General features: G+C 36.9%; 1 protein-coding gene across 1 annotated transcript; it reads right to left on the minus strand.

Moving 5' to 3' along the window:
• Positions 1 to 4,842: 4,842 nt before the first annotated feature.
• Olfr172 (olfactory receptor 172) lies at positions 4,843 to 5,931 on the minus strand. Its single transcript, NM_147001.2, has one exon. It carries the CDS (start codon positions 5,863 to 5,865, stop codon positions 4,936 to 4,938), a length of 930 nt encoding a protein of 309 aa, NP_667212.2. The 5' UTR covers positions 5,866 to 5,931; the 3' UTR covers positions 4,843 to 4,935.
• Positions 5,932 to 12,517: the final 6,586 nt, after the last annotated feature.

Raw genomic sequence — 12,517 nt, forward strand, 5'->3', positions numbered from 1 at the left:
TAGGTCTTCCTTTATATATTTCTTGGTCTTTTTTTCCCCTTGCAGATCCTATTTTGTTGTTGTTCTGTACATATAGAGGTTTGATTATTATGTACTGCTCCAATCTATTTGGTGTTTTGTATGCTTCTTGTATATTGATATGTATCTTCTTCTTGTTGAAAAGTTTTTCTTCAACCGGGCAGTGGTGGTGCACGCCTTTGATCCCAGGCCTTGGGAGGCAGAGGCAGGCAGATTTCTGAGTTTGAGGCCAGCCTGGTCTACAGGACAGTCAGGGTTATACAAAGAAACCCTGTCTCAAAAAATAAAAATGAAAATTTTTCTTCTATGATTTTGTTTAATTTTTTTTTCTGTGCCTTTCACCTGGGTTTCTTCTCCCTCTCTTCCTATTATTCTTAGATTTGATATTTTCACAGTGCTCCAGGTTTCCTGTATTTTTGTGCCAAGAGTTTTTTAGATTTAACATTTTAGTTGGCTGAAGTAACCATTTCTTCTATTGTGTTTTTAATGTCCAAGATTATCTCTTCCTTCGCCTATATTCTATTAGCTTTTCTCTGAGGTTACTGTTCAAATTCCTAAATTTTTCATTTCCAGATTTTCATCAGTTTGTTTTTTCCATATTGATTTTACTTCAATTTCAGATTTTGAACAGTTTTATTCATTTCCTTCCAGTGTTTGTTTATGCTTTCATAAATTTCTTTAAGGGATTCATTCATTTCCTCTTTATGGATATCTACCATATTCACAATGGCTATTTCAAGGTATTTTTCTTATGGTTCAGCTGTATTGCAATACTCAAAGTCTGCTGTGGTAGGATTGCTGGGTTCTAGTGGAGACATATTGTTTTGACTGTAATTGATCTAGCCATCTGTGTTTCAGAAGATTGTAATTCTAGGTAATGATAGTGAAGGAATGACATAAACCCCATTTGTTTCCACTTAAGGACCAAGTCTTATTTAAAAAAGAAGGCCATAAGGCAATGGCTCCAGGGATAGACAATAAAATCCAGAAACAAGGTCATAAAAATTCTTTCCAATGAACAGCCTGGGGTTAACCACCAAAATGGGGAAATATCTCAGAATGGGTCATCTGTGCTGGGTAGCCCTATCACAACCTATGGTTAAACATTCATGACATAAGAATTCAGACTACTGACATCCTGTGACCCCCTAGCACCCACCAATTAACTTTTAGCTTACATAATCCTCTTAGAGAGTTCCCCTAGTTCCCTATAAGAAGGTCTGAACACAGACCTATAAGAGCCTATAAGAACCCCTGCATGCTGGTTATTTCTGAGGAATAAATGCACTTTGTCTTTGCATACTGAGTCTGGGGTCTTCCTTCAGCAATATTCAGACCCTTACAATATGCAGTCTTTTCTATGTGGGTGGTAATAAATTATTTTTATGCTGTTGAAATGAGTCAATTCAAGCCAGATTAGATTATATTAATCACAGATTTATTGGAAACCTCTTCTTAAGAGGAGAATGAGGAGGAGCATGAGAAGGAGGAGGAGGAGGAGGAGGAGGAGGAGGAGGTGAAAAGGAAGAGGAGGAGAAAGAGGAGGAGGAGGAGGAGGAGGAGGTGAAAAGGAAGAGGAGGAGAAAGAGGAGAAGAAGAAGGGGATAGAGAAGGGGATGGGGAAGGGAAAGGGGGAGGAGGAGGGGGAAGTAAGAGGAGGAGGAGGACAAAGAGGGGGTCAAGGACCAAAATGTCTGGATTATATAGGGAAGAACCTCTGGGGAAAGAGCGGCATAAACCCCTGTGTTGAAAAATTCAGGCTTGGGAGGCAGGGTATATCAGGTAGGGCCTGAGAACCTGGAGGACAGGTCTGCTTTGGTATGTAAAATATATACCTTAGTCCCTTGTCCTAAGTCTGAAACCAAACAGGTAGGTATTATGTTCTGTGGTTTCTGTGGCCCTCTCTGGTTCTTAGGAGAGTGTGGTGGCTGTGTGCTGTACCTCAATGTTTTGTGTCAGTGTATTTTAAGATTTAGTATTTTCTTTGACTGGGGTGTCCTCCTTTCTATTGTTCCTCAATAACTGAGATTCTTTCTTGTTAGGGGCCGGTTTTGGGCACTGTGTATTCAGATGATTTTTGTACCTAGAGATATGGTTTCTTTTGAGTTCCTAAACTTTTCATTTGCAGATTTCCCTTAGGTTGTTTTTTATTGTTGTTTTTTCATTTGTTTGTTTGTTTTTCTGGAATACTTGTAGGTGTGGTCACTGGGGGTTCTGGATAAAATGTGTTTCTTGGTATTAGCAGTTTAGGAATGGAAATGTGTTAGATTGGGGCTTGCAGGGTAGGGCACAAGATTGAGAGCACCACCAGGAGGGAGGAAAGCAGGGTGTTCCACAAAGATCTATCTAGTCCTCTGGCAATGGAGCCAAAGAGTAAATAGAGGACACAAGAAGTCATCTACTACAGAGCCGGTGTTGAGACTGGGGGATTACATTTAGGGAGAGGAGAGAGAGTGAAGAACTGGTGCTCGTTTTCCTGCTTCTCTGAGCTACATGCTTCTCTGGCAGGCTTGGATGGCTGGAGTGGCCTTTGTGTTCCCAGGAATCTGTTACTCTGTTTTTTAGTTTTGGTGTCCTCCACACTAATTTCTTAAATGGCTATATTAATTTACATTCTTGTCAATATAAAACGCTCTTTCCCCTACATTCTTTCCAGGTTACTTTCTCTTTTCTTTTGATGAAGTCATTCTCGCCTGTGATACATCTTAAGTCCTTTCTGTCTTTTTTCCCCTTCCCTGGTTGATGTTTGTTGATCAACACATCACTAATACACTTATGGACACTCCCATCCTTCCCTTGGAGCTGTCTTTATACGGCATTAATTTTCTAACTATTGAGTTGCTTATGTTCCTTTTCACAATAAACTAGATTTTTATTTCCAAGCCTTTTAATTTAATGCACTTTTAATAATCCTTATCATCTATGCTTTTGGCATCATAAAAAAATCATTATCTAAAGTGATCCCATTGTGATTTCTCTCTCTTTTCTCTGCCAGGTTTTAGGATTTACATCTAACTAGGTAACTCATTTGTATTTGTTTTTTAAACATGCTATGAGACGATGATCCAATTTAAACTGAATTCATATGGATATCCAGTGGTTTCTATACTGTTTGCTAAAAGACTAGTGAATTCTTATTGTAGTTCTTGGCATCTTTATCCAAAAATAAATTGCTCACTAGTGCATGGATTTATTTATGGATACTGTTCCATGCGTTTGGTATTTTTGTGACTATTTTTATGCCAGCACATTTTATTTTGATCACAGTAGCTTTGTTATAGATTATGGAAACAAGTAGGACATGAATTGCTCAGATAGACATTAGAAACATCCTAAGTTCATGTGTTTGATTTCAAATGACCAAGGAAATTATAAAATATACGAGTATAATAATAATATACTACATTCATTTTCATAGAGCTTTAGAGACACAGATGACTTTTTTTAATGCATGAGTTTAGGGTATTAGAAATGTTCTTATTTGTTTTCCCACTATATTTCACCATTGGTGGCTGAGTGTATTGACTGTAATACTGTGACAACTGTTTCTGAGCAATTAACTGTGATCTCAGAGCATCAAGAGAGCAGGTGGAAGGAAGAACTTTGTGTTAGCTGATATTTGTCATTTATGATACAGTTCTAGTAACAAAAATAGTGGCAGTTGTTCTGTTAACAAGATTGACTGATGCATTTAATCACTTCCACATTCCACAGGGCAGGATCTCAACAAAAGTATGTTGTGATAATCAGAAAGTAGTTATTATATGATGACACCTTAGTCTCATTAGATTCTACTTCTATTCTATAATTTCCTATTTTTAAAGAAAAGGATTTTTAAAAGATAATCCCTATTCACATTTCATTACCCCAGTACTTTCTTTGTGTGTGCATACAATAGCCATAAAGTACTATTTCCACTGTTTGACCACCCTCCTCATCTCTCATGAAGTGTTACAGAAAGTGTTGGCTTAATTACTTGACAACACAGCTTCTCAAATTTTAACTAAGCTTTAGTTGTCTAGCATTTTGTTTTATTGAAACTACGTATATATACATGAGAATAAAAGACATTTTAAGGCCCGTCTCTCTTTTTTTATTTATTTTTTTATTTTTTATTTTTTATTTTTTTTTATTTTTTATTAGGTATTTAGCTCATTTACATTTCCAATGCTATACCAAAAGTCCCCCATACCCACCCACCCCCACTCCCCTACCCACCCACTCCCCCTTTTTGGCCCTGGCGTTCCCCTGTACTGGGGCATATAAATTTTGCGTGTCCAATAAGGCCCGCCTCTCTTAAAATTCGCATTTTAATTAGCTATTTATTCCAAAACCAACTTTGATATACACATATAATATTCACTTCTGTGGCATGCATCCATTTCCATCCTTATTCCATCTTCAACAGAGTAGTACTCAACATACGCTCTTAGAAGAGCTTCTCAGTCTTCACTTTCCACAATTTTGTTGCTCCTGCTTTTGAGTACCTTACTCTGGTGACATTTCACAGGTTTTAATTTACATTAGCTTACCCAAGTGTTCATGCTCTAAGCTACTGAAATGAATCGATTATAAATGCTTATATGACGGTAGTGTATGTTTTAACTACAAGTGTTCTTGTTGTCTTTTGGATGTTTACCACCCCCAACATTGACAGAGGCCGTCAGCCAGGCAGAAGACTATTTGGATACGTGAATCTCAAAGTTTCCTTTCACTTTTTCCTATTTTCTCTTAAGATCCATCCCAATTTACTCTTACCTATATTTCCCCCTGGCACATTTCTGCTTAAGAAAGCATTATGGACTTTAACACTTATGCATAAACTTTACAAGCATTTCCCCTGTGTAATTTCATGTGAAGTTTCTGGTGAATTGAGTTTTTACACGATAACAGATGTTTGTTTAAAATATCTTGAGATTATTTGTTTTTCTGCAGAATTTTCTGCAAGACATTCTTTACTTCTTTATTTCTCAAGCTATAAATAAATGGGTTTAGTAAGGGAACTACTATTGTAAACAAAATAGCAGCTGGCATGTCCTTATCACCTTCTTCTAGCAAATTTGGTTTAATGTATATAAAGAAAAGAGATCCATAGAATAGTGAAACAGACAGAAAGTGGGATGCACAGGTGGAGAAGGCTTTGATCCTTCCCTCTTTGGATTTCATTTGGAAAATTGTATAAACAATGAAAAGGTAAGATATGAGGACACAACCTATTGTGAAAACTTGGATTGGGGCTGAAAAGACAAGCAATACAAGCTCATTGACATAGGGGTCAACACAGGAGAGTCTGTACAAAGGAAGAATATCACAATAAAAGTGGTTGATTTGATTAGACCCACAGAATGCTAGTCTAAATAATAGCCCCACATGAACCATAGAATGCAGGTTTCCAACTATGAAGGCTCCCGTGATCATCTGAAGGCAGAGCTTCTTGGACATCATGGTGTGGTACTGCAGTGGGTTGCATATGGCCACATAGCGGTCATAGGCCATTGCTGACAGGAGAAAGCAGTCTGCAGTTTCAACAGTGGACAGAAAATAAAACTGTGCCATACATTCATACAGAGAGATTATTCTGTCCTCAGAGAAAAAGTTCTCCAACATTTTAGGGGTAATAGCATAGGCACAACAAGAATCTATAAAAGCCAGGTTGCCCAGAAAGATGTACATTGGGGTGTGAAGAGAACGTTCTGTGCAAATCAGAATCACCAAGCCCATATTCCCTATCATGGTAATCAGATAGATGAAAAAGAATACTGCAAATAGAAGGCCCTTCATTTCAGGGTGGTTTGTAAATCCTGTGAGGATAAACTCATGTTTCATTGTGTGGTTTCCTTCAAGCATTCTTGATTCTCTGAAAAAAGAGTGAATAAAGTACTATTTTATTATGTGCCTCCAACACCTTTGAGCTCTCATTGGTTCAAAGGAGGAGATGCATCTTGCATAACACTTTTTCAAGTCAGCTGGACTCATGCCCATTTTGTAGCATAATTATTGTTTCTTTGCAGGGCTAGAGATGGAACCTACTGTATTGTATGTGCTAGGCAAGTGGCTTCATCACCAGAGTTTAATCCCTTGCCGAAGTTATTCCTTTAACCCCTGTTTATTATACATTATTATATAAGATTTACAAGAAAAACTTTTTTATTGGATTTACATAGATTGTATTTATTTGTTTGTTTATTTATTTATAAGACAAAATATGTCCCAGGAAATTACTTTATAATTTTATAGTATAACTAATATCATTGTTCCAAACAAATTCAACAATGTATTTGTAATAACTAAGGATATTGTTTGGAAGACTATCATTGTTACAATAATAATAGCAATACTATCATTTGGGCAGTATCCCAAAGGTGGCAAGAATTTTGATGTGCATGGATGGATGAATGGATAGAATATCTATATACATAAAATGGAATATTAGTTATTCTTATAAAGGAATAGGAATATTGATATTACAACATAAACAAAATTTGATAAATGATGGAAAGCAGACACAATGGACACATTCCATGATTCTATTTAAGTAATGTACCTACAGTAGAGAAATTCAGAGGGAGAGGGATGATTTGAGGGGACTGGGAACAGAGATATTTTGTTTAATGGGCATCCATTTTCTGTTTGAGAAGACAGAATACTGCAGATGAGTAATGGTCACAGTTGCACAAAATAAATGCACTTAACACTGTGAACTACACAGTTACACAGGCTACAGTGATAAATTACATTATACATAATGTACTTCAAAACAATTACTATTTATATGTGCTCAGGAATTTCTCTTACATATTTTTTTGTTTATAATCTTGTTGAAGTTTACACTAAAAATAAAATGCTGTAGGCAACAGTATGCCTGCAAAATATTTTCTTCTGAGTATTGGTATGCACAGTCATACAGATGACACAGAGATAAAAGCAAGAGATAGATTGAGACACAGAGTAGCAAGAGACAGAAAGACAACACAGAGAGACAGACGGGCAGACACACACAGAGGTGAGAGGGAGCAGTGAGACACAAAGAGTTGCAATAGACAGAAAGACAGCACAGAAAGACAGACACACAGAGAGAGGTGAAAGGGAGGACTGGGGAGTAAGGACAGTTTTAGGACTTCAAGCTTATTTGTAATACCACTTATGCTTGCAATCTAAAACAATTCCACTTTTATGCTTATAAGTAATTCACATAATGTTTCTACTAAATACATGTTGTGTCAGCGTAATGATTTTCTCCAACTTCCAAATTGATACAAATAAAATTTATATTAGCACTTGTGTAAGAATTGTAAGATAAGCTAGAAAGCTTTCTCAAGTTTACTGATAATTTAAAAAGTCCAATATCAAATTAGTTATCTTTTATACAAATTTTCTAAAACACATAGGGAATGCCTCAAACAGAAAAGTTAAATGCCATGTAAAAGTTGGAAGTACCATGATATTATTATTTTAAAATAGTCTCAAAACATTACAAATGTACTTGCATAGTAGTATAACAGAGACCTTTATTTTGTTAAATGTGGGTTTCTCTTGAATTGAGAAATGAATGGTGATCATTTACCTAGTATTTAGACAAAAGATGTATGGGAAAGGTAGCTTTAATAACTTAAAATTGAGCAATTCTATGTTCAAGAAAAGATAACTCTAACCTAACGAATGTTCCAAGGAGCTAATATTTCTAGAAAAGTATATTTAAAATTCTTTCTCACCTGGTTTCTCTAATGAGAATAGAATAGATGCTGGCTATTTGCCTGATGTGGCTTAAGGAGGGTCCAGCAATAAATTTCTGTTCACTTAGGAGACTATGTATGTATGCTATTGGTAGAGAATTATTCAAATATTCAAAGTAATTCTAAGGAGATTTACTTGGCATGGACATCGAGCATAGCCTGAGAGACCCAATCTACTACACTTTGTATGCAAACTAAATTGGAGTAATTACTTATATCCTTTGAGACAAAGCAGATAAGACACACACTTATTTTAAAACCAATTTAGAAGACTCAGAAAGGAAATAAGCTTATGCTAGCTACCAATTCAATTTAAAAATAGCAAGTGAGTAAGAAAAATTCCTAGTTGGTCAGCAAAAATTTGCCAGTGAAAGTTTTAACTGAGTTAGGATTGTTATTTCTGAAGGGAGAATGTCTGTTATAAATAGGTTGGACCTTTCTTATCACTTTTAAATGTCAAAATGCAATTTCAGAATATTCTCTAAAGTTATAATATCTTTAGTACTTTTTCTTACTAACTAAAGTAATTGTGAATTTGGATGCAAAATCAGAAGCATCTTGAAAACCTTTTTCTTCTAAACCAGGCTTTTTCTCCCCAACATTTAGTGTTGATTCCTTGGTGATCTCCAATCTCAATTTTTCACCTTTCTGTTGTTGTTAATTACATAGTAATGAGCTGGTGACCATTATTAGAAGTTCCATGAGTTGTCACATTTAAGTGTAAAAGTATATTTTGGCTCATCGTTGGGAGGTTTCAGTTCATGACTAGTTGACAGTTTTGATTCAGGCCTATGGTGAGGCAGCACATCACAGCAGCAGTGTATAGGAGAACACAGTGCAAATATGAGTAATGGATACTTGACGCTTTTGTGCTACAACCATGTGATTATTATATCTTGATAATATAGCTTGAAATCTAGTACACTAAAACCTCCAGAATTGTTACATTTGCTTAGAATTGTTTGGTTATCTGGGGTCTTTTGTGTTTCCATATGAAGTGCAGAATTTTTTTGTACAAAGAATGCCATAGGGATTTTTTTTCTAGTTTTTATTAGGTATTTAGCTCATTTACATTTCCAATGCTATACCAAAAGTCCCCCATAACCCCCCCCCCCACTCCCCTACCCACCCACTCCCCCTTTTTGGCCCTGGTGTTCCCCTGTACTGGGGCATATAAAGTTTGCAAGTCCAATGGGCCTCTCTTTGCAGTGATGGCCGACTAGGCCATCTTTTGATACATATGCAGCTAGAGACAAGAGCTCCGGGGTACTGCTTAGTTCATATTGTTGTTCCACCTATAGGGTTGCAGTTCCCTTTAGTTCCTTGGGTGCTTTCTCTAGTTCCTCCATTGGGGGCCCTGTGGTCCATTCAATAGCTGACTGTGAGCATCCACTTCTGTGTTTGCTAGGCCCTGGCATAGTCTCACAAGAGACAGCTATATCTGGGTCCTTTCAGCAAAATCTTGCTAGTGTATACAATGGTGTCAGCGTTTGGAAGCTGATCATGGGATGGATCTCTGGATATGGCAATCACTAGATGGTCCATCCTTTCATCACACTTCCAGATTTTGTCTCTGTAACTCCTTCCATGGGTGTTTTGTTTCCTATTCTAAGAAGGGGCAAAGTGTCCACACTTTGGTCTTCGTTCTCTTGAGTTTAATGTTTTTAGCAAATTATATCTTATATCTTGGGTATCCTAAGTTTCTGGGCTAATATCCACTTATCAGTGAGTACATATTGTGAGAGTTCCTTTGTGATTGGGTTACCTCACTCAGGATGATGCCCTCCAGGTCCATCCATTTGGCTAGGTATTTCATAAATTCATTCTTTTTAATAGCTGAGTAGTACTCCATTGTGTAAATGTACCACATTTTCTGTATCCATTCCTCTGTTGAGGGGCATCTGGGTTCTTTCCAGCTTCTGGCTATTATAAATAAGGCTGCTATGAACATAGTGGAACATGTGTCCTTCTTACCGGTTGGGGCATCTTCTGGATATATGCCCAGAAGAGGTATTGCTGGATCTTCCGGTAGTACTATGTCCAATTTTCTGAGGAACTGCCAGACTGATTTCCAGAGTGGTTGTACAAGCTTGCAATCCCACCAACAATGGAGGAGTGTTCCTCTTTCTCCACATCCACGCCAGCATCTGCTGTCACCTGAATTTTTCATCTTAGTCATTCTGACTGGTGTGAGGTGGAATCTCAGGGTTGTTTTGATTTGCATTTCCCTGATGATTAAAGATGTTGAACATTTTTTCAGGTGCTTCTCTGCCATTCGGTATTCCTTGGGTGAGAAATCTTTGTTCAGTTCTGAGCCCCATTTTTTAATGGGGTTATTTGATTTTATGGAGTCTACCTTCTTGAGTTCTTTATATATATTGGATATTAGTCCCCTGTCCGATTTGGGATAGGTAAAGATCCTTTCCCAATCTGTTGGTGGTCTTTTTGTCTTATTGACGGTGTCTTTTGCCTTGCAGAAGCTTTGCAATTTTATGAGGTCCCATTTATCGATTCTCGATCTTACAGCACAAGCCATTGCTGTTCTATTCAGGAATTTTTCCCCTGTACCCATATCTTCGAGGATTTTCCCTACTTTCTCCTCTATAAGTTTCAGTGTCTCTGGTTTTATGTGGAGATCCTTAATCCACTTAGATTTAACCTTAGTACAAGGAGATAGAACTGGATCAATTCAAAATCTTCTACATGATAACAGCCAGTTGTGCCAGCACCATTTGAAAAAATGCTGTCTTTTTTCCACTTGATGGTTTTAGCTCCCTTGTCAAAGATCAAGTGACCATATGTGTGTGGGTTCATCTCTGGGTCTTCAATTCTGTTCCATTGGTCTACTTGTCTGTCATTATACCCGTACCATGCAGTTTTTATCACAATTGCTCTGTAGTACATCTTTAGGTCGGGCATGGTGATTCCACCAGAGGTTCTTTTATCCTTGAGAAGAGTTTTTGCTATCCTAGGTTTTTTGTTATTCCAGATGAATCTGCCGATTGCCCTTTCTAATTCGTTGAAGAATTGAGTTGGAATTTTGATGGGGATTGCTTTGAATCTGTAGATTGCTTTTGGCAAGATAGCCATTTTTACTATATTGATCCTGCCGATCCATGAGCATGGGAGATCTTTCCATCTTCTGAGATCTTCTTTAATTTCTTTCTTCAGAGACTTGAAGTTCTTGTCATAGAGATCTTTCACTTCCTTAGTTAGAGTCACGCCTAGGTATTTTCTATTATTTGTGGCTATTGAGAAGGGTGTTGTTTCCCTAATTTCTTTCTCAGCCTGTTTGTCCTTTGTGTAGAGAAAGGCCATTGACTTGTTTGAGTTAATTTTATATCCAGCTACTTCAAGGAAGCTGTTTATCAGGCTTAGGAGTTCTCTGGTGGAATTTTTAGGGTCACTTATATATACTATCATATCATCTGCAAAAAGTGATATTTTGACTTCCTCTTTTCCAATTTGTATCCCCTTGATCTCCTTTTGTTGTCTAATTGCTCTGGCTAGGACTTCAAGTACAATGTTGAATAGGTAGGGAGAGAGTGGACAGCCTTGTCTGGTCCCTGATTTTAGTGGGATTGCTTCAAGCTTCTCACCATTTACTTTGATGCTGGCTACTGGTTTGCTGTAGATTGCTTTTATCATGTTTAGTTATGGGCCTTGAATTCCTGATCTTTCCAAGACTTTTATCATGAATGGGTGTTGGATTTTGTCAAATGCTTTCTCAGCATCTAACGAGATGATCATGTGGTTTTTGTCTTTGAGTTTGTTTATATACTGGATTACGTTGATGGATTTCCGTATATTGAACCATCCCTGCATCCCTGGGATGAAACCTACTTGGTCAGGATGGATGATTGTTTTGATGTGTTCTTGGATTCGGTTAGCAAGAACTTTATTGAGGATTTTTCCATCAATATTCATAAGGGATATTGGTCTGAAGTTCTCTATCTTTGTGGGGTCTTTTTGTGGTTTAGGTATCAGAGTAATTGTGGCTTCATAGAATGAGTTGGGTAGAGTACCTTCTGTTTCTAGTTTGTGGAATAGTTTGTGAAGAACTGGAATTAGATCTTCTTTGAAGGTCTGATAGAACTCTCCACTAAACCCATCTGGTCCTGGGCTTTTTTTGGTTGGGAGACTATTAATGACTGCCTCTTTTTAATTGGCGTTACAAATTTGTGAATTACCTTTGGTAGTATGATCATTTTCACCATATTAGTTCTACCCATCAATAAACATGGGAGGTCTTTCCATCTTCTAATGCCTTCTTCAGTATCTTCACACATTTAAGATTTTAATTTTAGAAGTCTTTGTCTTCCTTTGTTGTGTTTATTCCTAGATATTTTATTCATTTATTATCTTTTAAGGCTATTGAGGATGAGAGGTTTTCCATTGTCTCAATCTTTGCATGTTTATTATCGGTACATAGGAAGTCTACTAGTTTCTGTAATTTGATTTTGTATGCTGCCTCTTTGATTAAAATGCCAACTTTAGTTCATATTCAGAACTAAAAATCAAGCACCATGTATTTTACTGTTTAGTTGTGCAATTATGTAATAATTTCTTTATAGTATTTATTATATACTATCATGATTATACATTCTATTCTCATAGAGCTCACATTCTGTTACAGGAGACAGAATGTATTAGAGATAACTATGAAAAATGAAGAAAACAATAAAATTGGTAAGAGCTATACTGGAAGAATAACTAAGACTTATTTTAGAAGAGGTGAATGCAAAAAGTCTATGAGAAAAGTTGGG

Source organism: Mus musculus, chromosome 16, assembly GCF_000001635.26.
Source record: "Mus musculus strain C57BL/6J chromosome 16, GRCm38.p6 C57BL/6J".
Classification (NCBI taxonomy): Eukaryota; Metazoa; Chordata; class Mammalia; order Rodentia; family Muridae; genus Mus; species Mus musculus.